The sequence below is a fragment of the Watersipora subatra genome, chromosome 1 (genome assembly GCF_963576615.1).
Source record: "Watersipora subatra chromosome 1, tzWatSuba1.1, whole genome shotgun sequence".
NCBI classification, from domain to species: Eukaryota; Metazoa; Bryozoa; class Gymnolaemata; order Cheilostomatida; family Watersiporidae; genus Watersipora; species Watersipora subatra.
In genome coordinates, this window is record NC_088708.1 from 52,863,460 (window position 1) to 52,885,600 (window position 22,141).

Below are 22,141 nucleotides of genomic sequence, written 5' to 3' on the forward strand. Positions count from 1 at the left end.
TTCATGGCCGTTCTCATTCTCCTTCATTGTAACGAAGCGCCATCATAATTTCTATCATTACCCGCTTAGTTACTTATGTATTTATTTAGATAATTCAGAAAAGCAGTTTGTGTGTAATTTTTCTTACTCTTAACTGATTTATGCCATTTTCAATATATGTAATATATTACATTGTTACATGATAAATCAACGCTCTTTTCGTTTTTGTATAATTCACGTACTAATGACTGCTCACGATTTTAATAACTATTTGTAGCGGAGTTTCCTTGTCTGTTCTGAGTATTATAGCATTTATGACTTTAGACTAAATGTACCAAATGTGCAAATCAGCAAAAACTGCAAAATATAAATTGAAACAATGGTGTATTTGCTTTTGCTAAATAATTTTCTCCAAGAAAACTAACAGCCTGACCTAATTTTAATTGGATAGCATAAAATATTATGTTATAAATAACTCCTTTTTGATGTGCAATTATTTAAAGACGTATTATCTTGCATGTTTTTAGACGCTTAGGGTGATATTATGTTATTTTGTTATCCTTTTTCTTCTAATTGTTGTAGGGTGATAGACGACAGTTATTTGTTTATATGGCGACAGTATCAGGTAAATAAGAATAATCTCCAGCAGTGTTTTTATACCACTTCACAAAGCTTTTTTATGTTAGCTTTTATTTTTATATTAACATGTATAGGAATTATAAAACAACATTCTTGTGGCTGAAGAAAATTTTGTAATTTGCTCTGTTGCGATTATATAAGTGATGTCCAAGTAATATCCTAGTACTATTACTAAAGCTGTGCCTAAATAACCTTTTTGTTTCAAGTCTGTTCTGTCGAAAACTTCACCAAGGTCCAATCACCCATGCGTGTAAAATGATATCTATCAAAGAAATAACCTAATGTGCACAATTCCAATCATGAAATAATGATTTGGAAATATTAGTTGGATCATTGAGTACCGAAACATTCAACAAGCGACGCAAATGTTCAAGATAGGCTAGGCTATCATCAGTTCTTCACTACTCTCTTCTTTTCTATTATGCTATTTAACTGCTCTTATAATTTAAATATATAATAATATATTATTACATATATTTATAACATTTCGCACTTTTCAGAGCATAGAGTGCTATTAGCAGTAGGCCTAACTACTTGTCTATTATATATAATATATATTATATATACAATAGATATATATAATATATAATACATGTGTATATAGTATATTCATGTGTATATATACCATATATGCACTTAATGTATATATATATATATATATGTTATCACCAAATTATATTTGGTGATAACAGCCCAAATACAAAACCGTATAATTTTTAGATCCTCAAAAGCGATATTTCAGGTCCGTAAGAATTTGCGATAACGCACTATTCCATGTTGATAAACAATCTGTTATATATATATATATATATATATATATATATATATATATATACATGTATATATATATATATATATATATATATATATATATATATATATATATATACATTAAGTGCACTTCGCACTTTTTAGAGCGTAGAGTCCTGTTGACAGCTGTAGGCCCGACTACTTATCTATGATATTTTTATATACATATATGTATATATAAATTAAAAGAGAATTAGGTAGTGTATTTTATATAATTCTCTTTTGATTTATACAGCTCCATTCTGTGTTGAGGACTGCGGTTTTAGCTCTACTTACTGTATGATAAATTGCAATATATATATACTTGTATATATACATGTATATATATATAGATTGTATATATAAATGCAAATACTTCTCACTCTCTCTGTTTGTACGTTGTTTTAAAAATGGTTGCAGTCATCACAAACTGTCACTGTTATCATATTACCAGTTTAACCAACACCCACACACAGCTGTGCATTAGATTTGGCTAATATCGTCTGTAACATATCTGTAAGTTTACCTTACGTACTTCATGATATGATTGAGTGTCCTCTCATCGTTGCTGATGAAAATATCTCGTGAAAAGTACTGGAAGTGGGAAGTATAACTGGCTAAGATACCTTACAATGTGTACAGTGTATTAGTGTTTTGCCAAACCATTTGAAATAAACATTAGAGCCGCTGTATTTGATTCTGGCGTATGATTACTTCAGTAGTTGCATTATGTATTGAGATTTTATACATGTTTATTGATCACTGATCTGCTGTTTGCCTGGTTATTTTGTTTACATTCATGTACTTCAGCCATAAAGAAATTTGAATAGGCAAACCTAGTTAAATTAAAATTATTCGTTACGGAATAAATTATCTTTTTGGGAATACAAAGAAGACAGGTGACCTAGTTTAGAGTTTTCATGAGAATGGAAGTGTGTAAGTTGCTGGAAAAATTGGTTCAAAATGTTTGTAAATAAGTTGAAAAATTTTCAGCTGAGGTTGGTAGAGCAGATGCTGTCATTTTAGTGCGGTGCTTCTCAAATAAGGGGGCACCCCTTTTCCTCACCCCCTCTCACAGGGCGGCACGTGGCTCAACCAAGGGGACGCATTTGACCTCAATGAGCATGATTTTTTATTTTGATTTTTTACTATTCTAACATCAAGTGCAACTGCGCTTCTACTACTTGAGTGGGCATTGGCACTCTTGCTGTTAGAGCGTGCACAGAAAGCATTCGCTCTGTGGTATAAGGTTTTGTTTGTACTGGTCATGCGAGCTGTGCACAGAGTAAGAGTCTGAAGTGTTCAATATTTTTTACAGTTAATAAAATTATCATTTGTTGTAAATTTGTCCACCTTTCTCTTTTTTTATCATTACATTAATAAGGATATAGTGTTATGCAGAAATGTGCTTACAACAATTTTATAGACAAATGATACTATTTATCGGCGCAGCGGAGGCACGAAATGTTTTCTTTTCCTTGGGTGGTCATAACAGAAAATAGTTGAAAGTATTGGTTTAGTGTAACTAGTGATTTATTAATATGTGAAAGTACAGGTAATTTTTTAATACACATATAAAGTATGCAGCTTGGAGGTAATGCAACTGTCGGGGCAGTAATTCACTTGTTCTGTTTTACAGATAGGATATACAGTGAGCTTCCTGACCAACCCGAGTTGATTACAACTGCATTTAATTTGAACAAGGTAATGTATTATTACTGAATTATTACTATTTTGTCAACTGCTTTCTGTCAATATACTCTGTTGCCTTTGGTCCATGACAAAACCTTTTTTTATGTATTAATTGTTAAGATTCGCCTCTGTATTTCCCATTTTGCAACTACAGTTTGCTGACGGAGGGGTTAAGAAGTTTCCATAAATTATTGGAGCAAAGAGTCATTTTTGGTAATGTTGTCAGTTATCACATAACCAACTGTGCAACATGCATGACTTGACATGCATGATTGCAACCATCTCCAAATAAAACCAAGTTTTTTTTCACTAAGTGGATATTTTTATAACTTCAATACATGGCATGAAAAGTATTTGCATACTTTTAATCATGATGCGTGTATTATAATATAATAGCAAAAGACGCTGATAGGTAATCATAGTTAGGCATGCTACCCTAAGTTCCACATATACAAGTGGGGTGGAAGCAGATCACTGCAGCCATGGGATTTGAACTACATTGAACATATCGTTTGATCATCCAAGTCTGCATCATTTTAATGATATTTTTAGGCAGTTCCAAATGCATTCTGCACTCACTATCTGGAGCAAAATGTGACAGAGAAGAGTGTAATAGTAAGTACAAGTCATTCATAAAGACGAATTCTTCATAAAGTGATAATTTATAAGCTATGAAGCCAAAGTTTTTATTGTTTCAATTTAAGGAGCATTTATGTAAAATTGATCTATTACACAGAGCGCAGAAGATTCTGGTGATGTGTTTATGACAATATGAAGTTGGATATGACCATGCTGTGTAAATATATATATATTTTTTTCAAATTAATTGTTTCATTACATCAATAACATAATCTTGCACTTATATTATGTGATACGAGAATTCTACGAAAAATATTTTGTTTGTAGAGGAAGTTCTCTGGATCTAAATGAGATTAAAGTACCCTAAGCATGCTAGCTTGAGTATTTTTAATTCAGATGCGTTATGGGTTATATTTTCCTGAGTCAGTGATGTGGTGCGTGAAGTATTTGCTCTGGCATTTATGTCGGCTTTCTAATTTAGAGAAAAGGCGAGCATGACCTCAAGTTCTCACACTTCATCATTGATGGCGGAAAACGTGACAAAAATCTTCCTAAATTTAATAGAAAACATAAAAAGTTAACATCAAGGCAAATGCGAAAACTGCGAATACATGATGTGCCCAAAACAGGACAAAAGTAAGTAGTCTCTACTTACTTGTAAAATCATTTTATTGTAAATCCTGTTTAGCGATAGTAACATTGCTGATCGTAACAGTGTCTTTCGTTCTCTTGTTTTAGTGGTAAACATATTAGTCTTTTGATCAGATTCTACAAAATGTGAATACCATAAAACCTCTGTTTGAACACCATGGCATTCTATTTTTTAATCCTTCTCCTATAGTGGCTTTTTATTAGAGGTGGTGTTCAAATAAAGGGTGGCGTTGTATTTTTTGATTAGCTCATTAGAATTTTGGGAAGATAAATTTAACCCTTTTACGGACAAAGCAATACTTGGTTAAATATATTTTAAACTGTCCTTCGCGCAGATCGACAATAATGTCGCCATCCTCAGCATTCTTGCTAACCCGTTTTTCTGATACGTCAAAGTACCAGACCGAGTTGAACAAGGAACTACTTTAATTATAAAATGTTAGCGTGGTACAGTTCGCCCTCTGGTTATGATGACCCTGTGAAATGGTTTTTGTGCCTTACGATGTAGAACACGATGATTTTCTACTCTTTCCATGCGCAATTTTTTTTGCCATATGATATCAACAAAGGTTTCTCTCAAAATTCAAATTGGCAGTCGGTGGGCTAATTACGTTGGAATAACAAATATACTGATATACTGTTCGCCAAAATCACTCTAACAACGAATGAAAAAGATACGATGCTCGATCTCGCTCAGTTCGGCATTATTTGTTATTAGTTATTGGGAAAACGAAACCAGAAACAGATGCGTGATAAATTTTAGCCATGAAAAAGTGTAAGTTCAGTAAGATTTAAAAATACATACTAAACTTAGCTTTAGGTTTGTGTTTAATAAGCTAAATTCATTTAAGTTAAATTCAACGTTTATGTTATACGTCTGCCTCTAAGGTAAAACTCCCTACAGTACGTACTGCGCATAGTGCATTGTAACGTTACATTTTATTGCAGATCATAACCACTGAATACACTAACGTTAATGTAGGTAACTATAGTTACTAAGGTTAACATACTATTTTGTTGCTAATTTTTAATATGTGCAGTACATATATTAACTTTTGATGATTTTTACCAGGGGATGTTTGCATTAAATATTTATTATGGGTTTCTATACCCCTTTATACAAAATCTTCGCTTTATGTTGCCAACACTAGAACGAATTAAAATCAAATGGCGAAGGTCTCCTGTACTGTTATTAATTATTTTGTTAGTGTCGTTTTCAAACCGAAGTAAAGCTTTAGTGTTGGAAAACAGACATTACGTTTTTGATTTTAAAAGACATTTTTAATGTTTTAAAGTTGGAATATCCCATAACAATGGCTGCTATTAGATCGTCCAGTATTCCTGAAGAGTATTCTCATCGCTCATCAAAATGCTTTACTTCTTTAGCTCACTTTGTAAACCGCATTATGGTCAACGCTGAAGATAATAGATAGGATTTAGACCTCAGTTACTTTGAATCAGAGTGTCGTTCTGATGATTGTGACGATTGATCTTCTCAGGATCGACTAAAATCGTGGCAACCACTACAGCTACAACGAAAGAATTAATTATTAGTAATGTAACCGAGTCACTATTAGTACTATTTTGTGGACACTTTTTTACTGATCACTTTATATTATGGGTTTGTAAAGATCAAAGAATGTCAAAGTGGCGTTCAAATAGAGGTGGCGTTCAATTAAAGGTTTGTGTTGTATTTTTCAACTCTTCGTCTATTATAGTGGCGTTCTATTAGAGATGGCAGTCAAATAAAGGTGGCAGTCAAATAGAGGTTTTACGGTAAAGGCAAAGGGTATTGTCTTTGGGAGATATTAGGTTTATTTTTTTCACATCAATTAGTTTTCATTTACGCAAAGATTTTGATATTCTAAACTGTTTAAAGTTGTTTAAACTGTTCAACTTTATTTTAATACTAAGTTAGTCTTTTACTATCCATCACTAAGGTTAGGCTGTTACTATTGCTAATTGCATAACATCAGTCATAACTTTGCTTCCTGAACAGTGAGTTGAAATTTTGACTATTATTGTAACTTCCTGGATTGGCAAAGGCATAATATAATAAATAATACATTTTGTGACTAGCTATTAATATATTATGACAAAGGGTTGATAAGCGAACATTAACAAGGACAGGTTTTTATTATTAGTATTAATTATTTCTTCAGGTACGACAATTATCTTCAACTCCATCATCTTTGGCTAAGTTACATGAAAGAAGTATTGCGGTTTGATCGGTATGTATATTTTTTGATCATTTCTTAGAAAAAGACAACTCCTGATGTAAGAAAATAACTCCTGATTTATTTAGATCCGTCAACTACAAACCATTTCATAAACTTTTTTCTTTGACAAATGTGTCTTTTACCTGCTTCAGCTTAATCAATGACTGTTTAATTCACATTTATTGTATGTTGAATTCTCTAAATACCCTGAATAGCAACAACACCAAAGCCTTTCAACTGCTAGTGATCATCTCTCTAACAAATGCACATTATTTTTTGTTTAACAATCAAGTTGGCGCTAACCACTAGTATCTATAGTACCAGTACTATGCTAATGCTAGCAATAGACTGGTACTAGTACTAATAGAGTGCCAGTACATTGCGAGCACTAGCATAATACTAGTACATGTACTAATGCTAAAATTGTATTGATAATACCGTAATACTAGCATTGTAGTAGTACCGTTGATAGCATGGTGTGAATAAATGCAATCCTTCGTTTTTTCTATCGTTGTTGGCCATCTTTATGGACAACTTTTATCGTTAAAAACACGAAGCTTCTGCAATTAATTATTGCAAACAATGCTTTTGTTTGCAAATTTTTATTTTAGTATTAAAACAACATCGAAAAATACTATTAATCAAGAGAATGACGATCGTTTTCTACAAAGTTGGCGGCCTTTTCGTGGACAAGCGCATGTGCAAACAAGGTGATGACGTCAAAAACAATGATACCTTACCGTAGAAACACCTGCAGGCTTGGCAATGGGAAGGATCGGTGGTAGAGTGAATGATAGAGATACTTTGTGTAAATTTCGCTACCCGACACTAATATAATTTAAATTAACTTACAACATATGTTACATTTAATTTTGACTAGCTTTTTTATGTTTGCTTACAAAACTGTAATGGTGCAAGAAATTGCGTACATCACATGTCAGAAATTATTTCCCATGTAAATACAAATATGTGCTCCTAATTTATGTCATACATTAAAAAATTCATATGTATGTACATGTAGAGGTGATTGTAACACGAGATCTGACTGTAGTTATCATCTTTGTTCACACCAAAACTGATGACCACCTATTTTTTGTGTTGATGTTCATTTTAAAGCAAATTGAGTTGTGCCTGTAAGTTGTGCCTGTAAGTTGCTGTTTACATACCCTTGATTTGCTTACCCAGAATGTTATTGTTTCTTTAATCCGATATTATGGTATAAATGCTAAATGTAAATGTATGTAAATGACCGAAAAATAGTTTGATGAGTTTTTGACCTGTGCCTGCAGATCAACATTCAGTACGACTAATAAAGGCACAAGAGAGATCTTGCTAAGGGCAGACTACCACGGGTGTCTCATCACAGTGCTCCAGTCCAAGTGTCCTACATACGTTGGCAAGTCTGGTATAGTCATACAAGACACACGAGAGGTCTTCAAGATAATTGACACAGCCAATATGGTCAAGGGTATGTCGAGAGTGCGTGTATGTGAATTGAAACTGTAGAGTGGTATTAGCTGGTGTATACTAGAGTAGGTTTACTACAAAGCACAATAATTGTTTTAATTTTGGTGTAAGTCATGTGTAAGTCTTTTATTTAAATCCCTAGTTATGAACTTTAATATAACTAGTAATTAACTGGTATACTAATCTCAATGGAATTAAATAAAATATGCATAAGCATAGGCATTATGTGCATATTTTATGCATAAGCATAAAATGGCCTGCAGACTACGTTATTAGTGTCCAATGCGCACTTCCTGATCCGAATCGGACTCACGAAAAGCGGTTACAAATGATCTAATTGTCTTGAACATTGTACTGTCATATGAGTATCGTTGTCAGTTGAGTTGTACATCTTTCGATCGTTTTAATCTTTTGATTAAAACATTGTCGATAATATAGGAGTGCTTTAGGTAAATTCATGAGTGTCGCCATTATACAAGCAATTAGTTAACAAATGGGAGATGTGAGCAATGAGTTTTCACGATTGAGGCTCATTGGTAAATTATTACTAACAAGTTTACAAAAAGTTTGCTGTATGCTATTTCTATTCTGACTGATTGTTGAGGATACATTGTGTTAAGGGAAAACAATGTCTGTATTAAAAGAGGAATATCTGATGACAGTGTCTATGTATTTGATGCTGGTCAGTTTTCTATTGCAAAATTTTGTAAAGATTTGTTCATGATAAAGTAGAGCTTCACATACTTGATCTTCATTAGATTACTTCAGTATCACACAATTTCATGACAGCATGTTACAGTTTCATGACAGCATGTTACAGTTTCATGACAGCATGTTGCAGTTTCATTTCAGAAAACACTTCGCTATCTTGGATGGCAATCCTTAGTGATGTACTGTTTCATACTTGTATAATTGATTTACTCACAGATCCACATGACTACATTATATATTTGTTGATTTTGAAAACATCATACATATAGTAGATATAACATATTGATAAAAAGTCCTGTAGCTAGAAATATAAAAGTTGGCTATTGCCATTTAAGCTACTCAAAAAATTTGCTTTACTAAATGGATTAGCCAGCATTTAGCGATTTGTTACTAGATTAATAGTTGATTGAAAGTAATTAATTTCCTCCATATTTCCTAAATTTAAATTAATATCTATGCACTGTCCTAAATGAAAGTCTACAAAAATTTTTTAAAACATTCCCACATAGCATGAGTAGAGATTATACAGATTCTATCAATGAGAATTACCAGAACAAGCTTGGTAATAGCTGGAAAACTCTCAAATCTATATTTTTTACAAAGTTGTATCATTTTAACAAAGTGATGAGAAACCAAGTGCAGAATCATCATGAAATGTTTGCTTACACTGAGACACAATGATTGTTGTAGTTATACCCAAGAAGAGCTGTATATTTACATTTAAACTGGGCAGCTATGAGGTTAAAATATATGGACAGAACTTCAACTACAGACCAATGGATCGTGTGTCCAAGAAGTTTAAGGTGAAGTGTGCTACGCTTGACCTCTGATCTACGCCAATATTGGGACTCAGTAAAGCTTCCGTTTTTCCTTGTGCTTCATGATGATACTTTGAAAAAATGTTGCATAGAACATTCCTATCAGCCTGAATATGCCTATAAGATACACCTACAACAGATCATTGACAATTTGCCTTTCTTTGTTACAGCAATTTTTGTATATGTCTACCTGTACATTTGCGAATGATAAATACAGATTTAATACAAATGTTACCAGCCCTATTAAATTAAATTCATAATACTGTAACATATCTATGTATACATTTATATAGATGTACACATACGCATATATGTGTATATATGTATATAGATGTACACATACGCATATATGTGTATATATGTAAATATAAATGTATACACACTGTATATGTATATATAAGTGTATATATAATGTAAAAACTATGTATATACTTTAGCATAACATCGTATTGCTGGGCTCTTGTCTTAAGATCCACTAAATAAGACCAGGGGCCTCAATTTAAAGGAAAAATGAAAGATATATTAATTTAGAGCCATTTCATGCAATAAGTCATAGTGGCATTAGGGAAAGCATTTTGCAAAGATTGTCCATGGACCTCTTGTAATAAGCAACGAGTTATACTACACTATCTAAGTATGTGGCATTTGCTATGGTGAAAATGGGTCAACTCATACACCCTAATCCGATTTTGTTAAAAGTCCACAATTTATACAATATTCCACAGATCTCAGGAATTTCTTTTAGCTCATTCGTCAAGCGTAGATAGCAATATAACGAATTAAACTTTTTCACCTGTGTATACCTAATTTGTTTAGATATCATATCATCGTCTCAGTTTGTATCTCAGCTCAAATTTACATCGTATCAGACCTGTTTGTATGTTATCAACTTGAGTTATGACTTTTCAACTCAGTTTATTCAGATCAGTTTATTCGTTATTAAACTAGCTTACACCTCATTGACTGAGTCCTTAACCTTAATATTTATTTTATCAACTCAGTTTACACCTTATCACTTCAGTTTTACTCATCAACTTGACTTATTCATTATTAAATCAGTTCGTTCTTTAGTTCTTATCTTATTAAACTAGTTTATACTATAGTTTATACTTTTTAAATGAGTTTACACGTTATCAGCTCAGTTTATACCTTTTTAGCTCAGTTTACATCACATCAACTGAGTTTATGCCTCAACTCAACTACCTTAACTTGACATTAACTCAAATTTTCATCAACTTAGTGTATCTGAACTGGTCAGATTATACCTGATGTACAGTTTTTAAAGGTTGACTTGCAACAAAATTCACATTACAGTTATTTGATATGAAAAGATTCACCATGTCTTACTCTGTTGTGTTGTAAGTACAAAATATGTGGAAATGTGATTACAAGCTCTTAAAAGCTAAAAAACGAACAGAAAATCGCAGCATCACAAGACCGCCGTAGTTTGGATTCTCTTTCCAAAACGGCTCAAATGTGATGTAGCTGTGAGAGATGGTTTCTGTTTACACTTTCATGCAACCTTATTCGTCGAAATATTTTCACAAATATACTTCACGCATTCAATAAAACCATGTCTATTGTTCTTACGCGTCTGTTTTATCGTCATCGTAATGCTGTCACTTTTAGCAGTGATATCTTATAACTTACCGTAAAAATTCGTTTAATTTTTTAGCCTTAGCTTGAAGAAGTACATATCATTGTCTGATAATCATGACAAGCCTGTTGGTCACTTGTGATAATCGAAAAGTGCTGCAGAAATTATTTGCGAAGTATTGAGTCACATGATCAGATTACGACTTGCCGATTAGACCAAACCAAAACAAAACTGTAAAATAGCGAGCATCTATATTTGATACGGGGTCTTCGAAGTGTTTGTTATAAACTAGTGCTACGATAAGTTTTATATGGAGCTTTTTATTGGCCTTTCAATTCACGTGAGTCACGTGACAAGACAATAACCAAATTTCATGACTACGTCAGAGAAGTAAAGAGATTCCAATCTACGGCGGCTTTTCGTTTTTGAGCTTTTAAGAGCTTGTAATCACATTTCCACATATTTTGCACCTACAACACAACAGAGTAAGACATACACTATGTTTCCATGGTGCGCAGTACTGCGAAGCAGCCCCTTCCGAAGTCGAGGGGATTGTACGTTTCCATGCTGCGCAGTGGTTTTCAGCAAATTAGCCAGAGAAGAGAAATTGTATAAATCGAATCGCCTGATGGAGAAATAGAATCTTTAGAATAGAAGGTCTTTTTATGATTCTGTCGTCATTATACTTTTATTTACAATACACATTCACAAGGTTTTACAAACCTTAACACACTTTTTACAAAGTAATATATTTTTAATAAGTATTTTTAAGTAATATATTATTTATACGTTAATTTAGGACTTGCCACCTATTTTTCGAAAAGTGTTGGCATCGATAACAAAGTCCAGAAAAGTAATCACCTCATCATCCTCGTGAATGCAGACCATAATTAAATTTAGGTGAAAGAAGATCGGAAGAATAGAAAAAAACAAGATTAGCAGGACAACTTTTGTACTAGTTTATGGCCCTCGAAGAATCCGTCTCCATGGCATGAGAGCTATGCGCAGCCACTGCGCAGTCGCTGTTTCCTTGCTGCGAATTTGCACTGGCTTCGCACTGATCAGTGCGCAGTGATTTCAGTGCGAAGACGCCGTTTCTATGATTCGGAGAGGGCGCAACTCCGAAGCACTGCGCATCATGGAAACATAGTGATATTGAATCTCTTGATACCAAATAACTGTAATGTGAATTTTATTGCAAGTCAGCCTTTAAAGAAAAATCGGCTAACTTGATCTTGGTTAAAACGCTCAAAAGAAAAAGATGTCTTTTCTTCTGAGCATTTCAACAGCGATCAAGCTTTGCCAATTTTAATTTGAGAATGTCCTGGCAATCACATGACCTAAAACAACAAACCAATCTCAAGTGATAGAAAAGTCTCTATACTTTCTGATGAAATTTTTTCTAACTTCACAGTAGAAGTCTTTTACTTTGCAACAAGCCATCTATGCATTTGATTTATATATAGTTTGTATATGTACATTTATCTACTAATAAATACATAGACTTATGACAGTGCTCCAATAACTTGAACGCTCTGATAACTCAAACACTTTCGTTCGGTCCCGTGAAGTTTGAGTTATCCGGGTTTGACTGTTGTTTTTTCTGCAGATTTTATTTCTGCAGCTTTTCCTATCCCTTCACACAATCTTCGATCTTTCAGACACGATAATATGATAGTTTTACCAGCTTCTAAGTCAAGCGATAACTATCGGTGAACTCTGTCTGCTTATTGATAATTCGATCGCTATCGGTGGGACAACTCCAACGATAGTTGATCACACCTTTCCAAACTAAAATTCCATCCCTAATTTCAAGCATTGCGTGATCTTGCAAAAGTGCAATTTACATATAGTCCTAGGGCCACGCCACTGCAGGTCACAATTTAATCGATGTGATTTCATTACCTTCGTCAACGACAGTATATTTATTGAAGCATAATCATATTTAGAAAGCATTTAGAATCATATATATATATAATGATGTGATAACAATTACTATAAATGTTTAAAATGAACGAACGGAGGAAAAAAGCAAACTCTAACAATCACCCGAAATCTATTAACCCAGAACATGTGTTTGTACTGGTCGACCGTTAGCATGATCCCCGGGCATTGTTGATTATCTAAAATCTTAGTTTATTATTAGCGCTCACTGGGTTTAAGAGCACCGATTGTCACAGAAAAGCGCAGCCTCAATGGCAGCGAAAGGGATTGACAACCTAAGGCTAAATGATAATTATGACATCACATTGTGGGAACCATATCTAAGTGTTTGTTTACAGCAGGACATACTTTTGACGCCCGTGTTTTTCATAGGTCTATTATTCTTTGTGTATTGAATATAAGCTCCTTTGAAAGCCAAGACTCTGAAGTACTGAAATATATGATAAAAGTACAATTGATATAATTGATGTGCTTTAATATATTTTATCTTGCTTTTAGTAAAAAATGTTAATAGGAGTTAGGGCTGTGGAAGTTTGCATAAGTCACGATATAGCTGGTTCTTTTGAAATGAATCATAAATAGCTGACAGGAAAGTGGTGTTGCTAAAGCATCAATAGATATTTGTGAAGAAAGTAAAACAAGCTATGGTATATGTTCACCTGTACGAAGGCTTGAGAGAAGCATTCATATGGAAGCATACCACAGGTGACAGTGTTCAACATTATTCCGTCAAGTCCAATGCATATGGAGAAACGACCACGCTGCAAATCGCAATGCTTTAAAATGTATAAGTTGTTTGCAATAACAAAATCAATGACTATACTGAGAAAAATGTCATGAAAACCATGTGGTACATTTGTGGTAATTTAGAAAAAGGCCAATATTGTACATCCATTAAATATGACAACAAGCACCTGCCGTCATATTTAAAGTATGACGACAGCATCCATTAATGATATGGCTGGAAGTATCCCAAGCACCTGTGTTGTACATTCGCAGCACAAGCATGAAGCATAGAAAGAAACCAATGGTGACAACAGAAAATCTACATCTAATAGAATATCTAAATTATGTTTTCAAGTTTTCATTTATGGAAAAGTGGTTCTTCAAAGACAAAGTAAACCTCAAAGCCAACAAATAGAAATGAACAATAGCCCAGTTGCAAGTTGAGGTCAACTGCGGAATAATAGAGTAAGATTCTGAAAAGCAGATCATATAGCCAATTACTACACATAGTTGAAAAAAGTTAGATGAAACGGAACAAACAGCTTTTAAAATATGTGAACAGCTGAGAAGAACTTCCTGTTTTAGTTACTGAGAAAAATCAATAAAAAGAATAATGGCCATACTTGAGTTTGTCAAAATCATTCCAAATCTTTGATGTCTTTGTCATTCGTTACATTGATTTCTGTATATGCACGACACAAACTCATATGTGTATATTGTAGAGAGTCTAAGAGACATACACACAACTTATCCAAACATCTGGTTATATGCTTTCGAAATGAAAACCCTAACTACCATAGCTTTTTAAGCAAGTCAGTGTTTTGGATTTACATGCACGTATATCGATATCGCAATGAATCATTAATTTCTAAGTTACACTATTCGCCTTCAAGCAGATCTCATTTCAAAGTGACGATAAAAAAATGATACAGCGAATAACATAAGCCATATTGTTTCAACCTATCGCCTTAAATTAATCCATTTAGTATCAGCTTCACAATGATAGCACATGCTGTCCTTCCTCGATGCGCACATGCACCTTTGAGAGTTGCATTCTCATGAAACTCATTAATTGTTTTGATCTACATTCTCACCTTGAGATCTGAAAGTATCTGGCTAGCAACCTTCTCAGGCTGCACAAGAGATGATGTGGAGCTTATCTCTTTACATTCCACTGCCTACAATAAGCACTGTCCACTGCTACTACTGCGTCACGAAACATTCTCTAGTAGTGAGACTCCTCACAATTGTAGTAAAATGAGAACTGTGGACCTGCACTAACAATTAGAACCAAAATTTCACATTTTAACATTTGCAGTTTTTATCTGATAAATATTTACAATTTGTAGAAGATTAGAGCTGTTGGTCTAAAATAATTACCTTGCCTATATTTTCATTAGCAAATCCAGGAGTATCGGTGTCAGATGGGTAGACAACTGCGACGTTAATGTTGAAGGGAAGCAGCTGAAATAGACTAAATTCGTGTAAATATTTAGATCAAAATGATTTCCTATTTGAGTAACAACAGTGAAGGACCAGAGACGCTTTGCAAATGGAGTAGCCATACATATTTGTATTTGTAATAATAGCCACGAGCTATATTTTTAAGTAAATGTAGGTATCTTGACAGGAACTCTCAAATCCTTTATATTAATGCTACGTAGTACAGGCCATCAGCATAACACAGAAAATGAGATTATCACTTGCATATGCACATTTTCTGAACACAAATTTTTTTTAAATCCTATGTTTTTGTTAAATCCTAGCAAATATATCATGCTTAATGAAATACCCACCAAGTATCACAGAGCAATATTTACAAGAAATTAAGCAAAGGTAAATTTAAATTAAAAGTATTTTAAAATAAGAAAGATACGGTTCTTTGACTTATATTAACCTTGGATTTGAAAAACTAGCAAATGAAAGTAAAACAGGGATATGTAAGTTTTATCAATAGTAGTAGGCAGTATTGAGCAAGTTTGTTAGGAACAAAAGCAACACAAAAATAATACAATAAAATATTGTGGAATCAACCTCAATAAGAGCTGAACTCTACCATGTAAGTAAAGTGAATACAGACTAGATTATATCCATTAATTGTTTTTTTAAGTACAATAATTATTACCACGCCACAAATACAGCCACAAATATGTCATGCCAAATGTTTGGTGCAAGTATATGGTGTACCTTTGCATGACTATGCATAATTCAATTGGCAAAAAAATTGATACGCTAATTTTATGGAAGTGTATGTATACACATGCCACTTCTACTACCTCTACTAAAGGGAACAAACTAACTTATCCTCTGTTAGAATCAAATAGACCTATCATATGCATTTAGGACTCTATAACTATGCTTTTCTGTGGATATTTTAGTTGAGTGACAAAATCTTTGATCAATATCACTAAAGTTAAACCTGTGTTAAAGTCACTATACAATTTGGTAAGTAAGTTAGGTAAGTTATACAAGTAAGTTAGAGCATGCTCAGCATGGTATGAGATCAAAAGAAACAATGCTGAGGCATTTACCTCGTTATGCAGGCATTCTGCCAAGCCTTTCAACGCATATTTAGTAGGGCTGTAACAGGTCATGCCTATGAAGCCAACTTGGGCTCCTTGCGAAGAAAGAAATACTATGGAACCAGACTTGCGAACTTTCATGTTATCCAGAACAGCCTTCGTAGTGAATAACGCTCCAAAATAGTTAACATCCATCATTTTCTACAACAATATTAGTTTCTCTTTGTTTTAGTTATTCCTGAAAGTGAACATAACGTTGGTGTAAATACAACAGCAAACCAAAAGAGGTAGGAATATCAAAGCAAGAATACGTTAGTAGTAAATAACCATGCATAAACACATATATGTACATGTATGTATAGCTTTGTATTGGCACTAGTAATCATCAACAAACTGATGTTTTTCAGTGCCAGCCAAAACTAAAAGACAGAAATCAAGAAATATTAAGTGAGTTGAACAAAAGTGGTTTAAAAGTTGATAATCTAATAGTATTGTGGAGGAGTCAAGATAGAAAAATTATTGCAGAGAAGTCGAGAAGGTGAATTAAAGGTTGTAGTTACAGAAAGTTCAGAAACTAAAAAGAAGATGGTGGATGTAGTATGCTGGTTTACATAAGGTTCATATATAGTTTACATATTGATTTGACATATTAAAACAAACAAGAGAAAGAATGGTACCAGATAGCCCATATGATATATAACAAAATCAATGTAAAAAACTATAAAACAATAATAAAACTTTCTCATTATATCTATGAATTCGAACGAATACATTAATTGCGCTATTGTGTTGGCAACAAACTAGATACAAACATAAATGATATACATTCAAGGAACTTCAGAAAAACTGAATTAAAGTACATGTAGATAGTTCATAATATAAATTTCTACATAGATTTTGAATCTATTATTCAAAATCTATGTAGAAAACAATAACAAAACTTTCTTTTTAGATAAATTTACCTTAAATTGATCAACTGTGAAATCCTCAAAGTATTTGTTCACAGAGTAGCCAGCTGAATTTATTAGCACTTGTACGTTTTCTCCAATAGCGGACTCCGCCTAAAAACCATTTGTATTTATAAAATATCAAGATTTAGTATTACTGCTGTAATAACCTAAATATTACATTAAAAACTAAACAAAACACAAACACAAAAGAATTATGGGTAATGCATCTGATGGTTGAACACTAATCAATGATGGCATGTGTTAACCTCTGAATCAGGTTACAGCTTTGCATGTTTCTACCATATAGACTTGTCAATTCTATGAGTACGTATTTCCATATAACCACTTAATGTATTTAATAACTTAGCAGCGAGAAATATTCTTTTAAGTGTAAAGTGAAGGTAACATTAAACTACCATCTCTTGGACTCTCAGCCACTACACAGAAAAAGCAAATATTTTAAAATCCATAAAATTATTAGTACCCTTGCGGTTCTCGAGTGCCACAAGAGATCGAAAGAAGTGTTGAATATCAAGTTAAAATCTCCCAAAATGCAATTCTTTTTCACAACCTCCAACCGTGGCTTCGTGCAAATGGACAGACAGACACGACTCTTATTACAGTAAAGATGAAAGGAAAAATTGTGAATTTACTATTATAAATATTAGAAGTATGTCAGTGAAGACACAGGGTAGCTGTAATATATTGGAATGTGTTGAAAGAGCACGGCATAACTACCCTGATCCTTCCACACCTTCCAACATTCAGATTTGAGAATCTAAAATGGTTTCCTTCCATACTGACAATTATTTTCAGTTTTGAAAATTTGTAAAACAATTTCACGATAACCCATGGATAGGCCATTTACTTCCCATGGATAGGCCATTTACTTCCCATAGATAGGCCATTTACTTCCCATAGATTATGTTACCTACCTTTCTGATGGCTTGCTCAACATTATCATAGCCCAAGGATAAATCACACTGAGCTATTTGAACCATCTACAACATGTTAAAATTGCAGTTGCTCTTTTTGTTAGAACAATCAATGTGATGTTGCACATCATGTTTGTATCACCTGTTTTAACAACTCTTACTAACAATACAATAGCCTGGTGAAACGTGAAGAAATTTGTTATTAGTGAAACTTTCCTAACCTTACTAATCAATGACAAAGAATAGCCTTATGTGCAAATAGATGATAAATCTCATTCAAGTTGTATATGGTAGATTCACACAGCATCATATGTAAATGCTGATCATATTGACCGTTCATGCAGGTTAATCTTATTCTATCGAAGTTCATTTTAAATAATCTTATTCTATCAAAGTGTACTAATCGTACTTGCAGTATATCATTTACCTGCAGTATATTACATTTTGTATCATTCCATTTATTTTCATCATACTCTTAGAACTTTGCAGAGAAGTATTGTTACATCGATCGACAAGTGTGTGTGTTTTATTTCATCAGTTAGTAGAAATATAACATTAAGCAAAAATAAAGATATAGTTATAATATTGATTAGGTTGAACAAAAAATGAAGCTTAGTTCCTATTGTTAAGGCGTGATGAGGCCACATGCGCAGTAGCACTGCAGCTAGTCGAGGCGCTGGGCCCACAGGAATTGGCAAACTTAAACGGCAGGTCTTCCCTCTAGGAATCTAGGTTTAACAAATGGCTTTTCATATTAACTCTAAAACTAGTAAAGGCAGAGGTTTTGCGTAAGTCTATTGGAAGACTGTTCCATTGCGATGGTACTCTGTATGCAATCATTTTTTGACCTGAAGCAGTATAAAATAATGGCAAAGGTAGATTAGTTTCTAAAAATCTGGTGTTATAGTGTGAATCCTTCTTTGTTTCGTCATCACTTGAATAAAGTGTCGATAAAATTTTAAAATGACTGAGTTGAGTTGTTAGAGAAAATTCCAAGGAGGTACATAACATTAATATTCTAAAAATGTAAGCCGTAGTGTATATTGAAAAGAATATAACAGAATATAGCAACAGAATGTAATTCACCTGGCTATCTGGATACTTTCGACATTTCTCAATGAGCTCTAAAGCCTTTTGTAGTTGCTCCTAAAAATATTATCATAAGTAGCACGCACTCATTTGTATGGCTATAAAATAAGATTAACAGTTCTCTATTTCACTATGAATGGAAAACTTTGCAAGGAGCAATCATCTAAAAACTAGTAAAATCATACCAGCTGAGTGAAAATGTTGAACCCGAATAACTGCAATTTTAAATTAATTCTTTATCGTCATGCAACATTCAAATTGAGTCAAATGTCAAGATTATACAAAGGTCTGTTTGCAGTTTGTGCACAAAAAATATAGCAGTTGAAATTTGTTTAGTAGAAAAAACATGAAAAATAAAATGAACTTTAAAAAGAATGAATGACAAACTAGATTAGAAGGAAAGATGGTGCTTCTACAACTAAACATCTTGTACCATTTCCTGACGTATTCTAGTGATGTTAACATTCAAAGAAGGAACTGTGCAAGTGTACATTATACCAGTTTTTGGCATCTATTTTATGCGGGCCTATGGTGTTTGCGGACAATAGCCGGGATTAGGAGGGCCGTCATGCCTGGCCGGCAGTACGAAAGCCACAAGGACAGCTCGACCCATCCGAGCTACTAGAGACTCGGATAGGTATTGCCGGACGGAGGCAAGGAGTGACTGAACCAGCCCTCGAACTAGCTAAATTTACAGCCAGCCGTTGGCCCGTAAGGACAGTCGACTTGACCATCGAGATATGAAGACTGACTAGCTACCGAGCCGACAGATAAAAATCGACCCGCTACCAAGCTGCCAGATGAAAAACAACCCGCCACTAAACCGGTCTCTGAAAAACCAACCTACCACGGAGTTGGCCTTCGCGGCAAAGGGACAGAGCCTGTCAACATTTACAATGCACAAGGAGCCCAGTAAATGGCTGAGGACGGGAAATACTTCATTCAGTTTTCTATTAAGCAACTGTACATGTATATATTTGTGAAAATATATATTGCCATATATACTCAAAGTGGTGTGGCTCTTTGTGGCGTGCTAAAGGGTCGCAGCGAATTTTTTACACTATGATAAGCAGGCAAAAGCTCAAAAGAAAGGAACCATTTGGCAGTTGTTTGCCCTTGCTGCGTCTGCACAACTTAAATGTGCAGAGCTTGAAAATAGTGACTGCTTGCTCTATTACTACATATGTGTTCAATATAAATACATTATGCTTGCTCTATTACTACATATGTGTTCAATATAAATACACTCTTTCAAACATCAAGATACTCTCACTACCTCTGTTTGGTAGGAAGAGGTTATTACCATAATAATGCCTTGCTACTTCTATGTTGTAGCCTGTCAAATGTATGTTCATATGAAACTACTCATTGCATAAAAAAGTTTTGTATTACAATTATTTGTTATGCATGCACACCAATACGAGTTTGATGCTTCAAGACAAGGACTTAGATACCAGTAATTTATAACGAATTAGCACAAAACAAACACCAAATAATGTTAGGATAAACAAACTGTAATTTGTTTACAAAACTAAATATTGAAGTGGAATTTCACCAGCTACCACTATTTTGTGAGACCGATTACTAGTTGTCTGACCCTGACTTGGACTTAGTTCTGTATATAAATCCAATGCAAAGTTCTGCAATGGTCACTCTGGGTGCTAATTGTGTGTTTTTGCACCTGTCCTAGGCACTAGAAACTGATCTATAGTTTGTATAGACGTGCGACAGCTGGTAGACAGGCAACAGAAATGCAAAATCATCACAACTATAAACTGTAGAATAGAAACTGTATACACAACTCAAGTTATGCGATTATTCATTTGGCACAGTGCGATCTGTTCTTCAAAATAACTAGCAACTCATGTAACACCCAATTACCATTAATGGCATTTCTGCAAAAGCTTTAGCTAACAAGCAACATACAGGAATTACACACAGAAAAAGAAACAAACTAAAAAGCAGTAGTAGTTGGTCAATAGCCAACTAGCTGCGATTACAAAAGAGTGTCTATTAATCAGAAATAACGTAGAGTAGCAGTAGCACGTCTTTGCTGCTTACGTGGTACATTCTCGAATGAATGAGTTTGTCCATTTTCTCTTGATGATTACTAATCCCCAACAAGCTAAGAGATCAAAAGCTCCAGAATCCCGCATTGGCAACCTGTGCAACCAAGCTGCGCAGGCCATTCCCACAAATCCATTACAATATGTTACCCATCAAAGAAGAACAAGAAAACTGCAAGTAAGTAGATATTTACACCCACCATGTCATCATGAGCTCTAAATAAGTTTACAGAACATTCTTTATTATATTTATTACAATCTCTATCCTAAAAAAACCACCACAGTAAACCAAATTGCTGAGTTCACAATCTTACCAAATTTCGAGCAAGTATCGTAACATGCGAGCCGTTGGCTGCACATTGCTTAGCTAGTTCCAAGCCAATTCCTTGCGAGCCACCAGTAATCTACGTAGAAAGCATTAGAATTTAACAACTACAACAGTAAACTTGTAAAAATAACGCTCACTTAATCATTGTCAACAATGTGCTATGGCTTCAGATCATCCTACAAGCACTTATAAAATGTGTATAAGTGGCTTTCGCATACGCACCAAAACATGTTTCCCTTCAAACCTGGTTCCGGATGATCTCTTAGTTAAAATATGTAAAATAATAAATGGCAGCAACAATAAAACAACTGCTAATCCAGCACCACAGCACAGTAAAATTTGTATCCCCTCCATAAAAAGCAGCGCACTTTCTTTCACTTTCCACAAACTTTTTCAACGCCCCAATTGAACACTCATGTGCGACCTCGACGCTTAACCCA

General features: G+C 33.9%; 2 protein-coding genes across 2 annotated transcripts; one reads left to right on the top strand and one right to left on the bottom strand.

The window, feature by feature from the left end:
- The first annotated feature begins 529 nt into the window (after positions 1-529).
- LOC137385855 (ribonuclease P protein subunit p29-like) lies at positions 530-9,556 on the top strand. Its single transcript, XM_068072433.1, has 7 exons — positions 530-604; positions 3,047-3,111; positions 3,652-3,714; positions 4,160-4,314; positions 6,492-6,560; positions 7,838-8,016; positions 9,417-9,556. Exons 1-7 carry the CDS (start codon positions 589-591, stop codon positions 9,554-9,556), a joined length of 687 nt encoding a protein of 228 aa, XP_067928534.1. The 5' UTR covers positions 530-588.
- Positions 9,535-22,128, bottom strand: LOC137385854 (3-dehydrosphinganine reductase-like). The gene is made up of 10 exons (XM_068072432.1): positions 21,924-22,128; positions 21,688-21,777; positions 19,305-19,364; positions 18,219-18,284; positions 17,296-17,394; positions 16,343-16,534; positions 15,192-15,275; positions 14,906-14,989; positions 13,745-13,846; positions 9,535-9,674 (listed from the first exon to the last, which is right to left on the bottom strand). The coding sequence occupies exons 1-10, from the start codon at positions 22,053-22,055 to the stop codon at positions 9,576-9,578; spliced, it is 1,008 nt and encodes a 335-aa protein (XP_067928533.1). The 5' UTR covers positions 22,056-22,128; the 3' UTR covers positions 9,535-9,575.
- Positions 22,129-22,141: the final 13 nt, after the last annotated feature.

Bases quoted from the DNA above. Each gene is read 5' to 3' on its own strand.
- LOC137385855 (XM_068072433.1), top strand. The intron at 3,715-4,159 runs GTAAGTACAAGT...TTTCTAATTTAG, and splicing joins TGACAGAGAAGAGTGTAATA to AGAAAAGGCGAGCATGACCT. The intron at 8,017-9,416 runs GTATGTCGAGAG...TGATTGTTGTAG, and splicing joins CACAGCCAATATGGTCAAGG to TTATACCCAAGAAGAGCTGT.
- LOC137385854 (XM_068072432.1), bottom strand. From the start codon at position 22,055: ATGGAGGGGATACAAATTTTACTGTGCTGTGGTGCTGGATTAGCAGTT. The intron at 15,276-16,342 runs GTAAATGCCTCA...AGTCTATTTCAG, and splicing joins CAGAATGCCTGCATAACGAG to CTGCTTCCCTTCAACATTAA. The intron at 9,675-13,744 runs GTGAACATATAC...GATCTGTTGTAG, and splicing joins TCTCTCAAGCCTTCGTACAG to GTGTATCTTATAGGCATATT.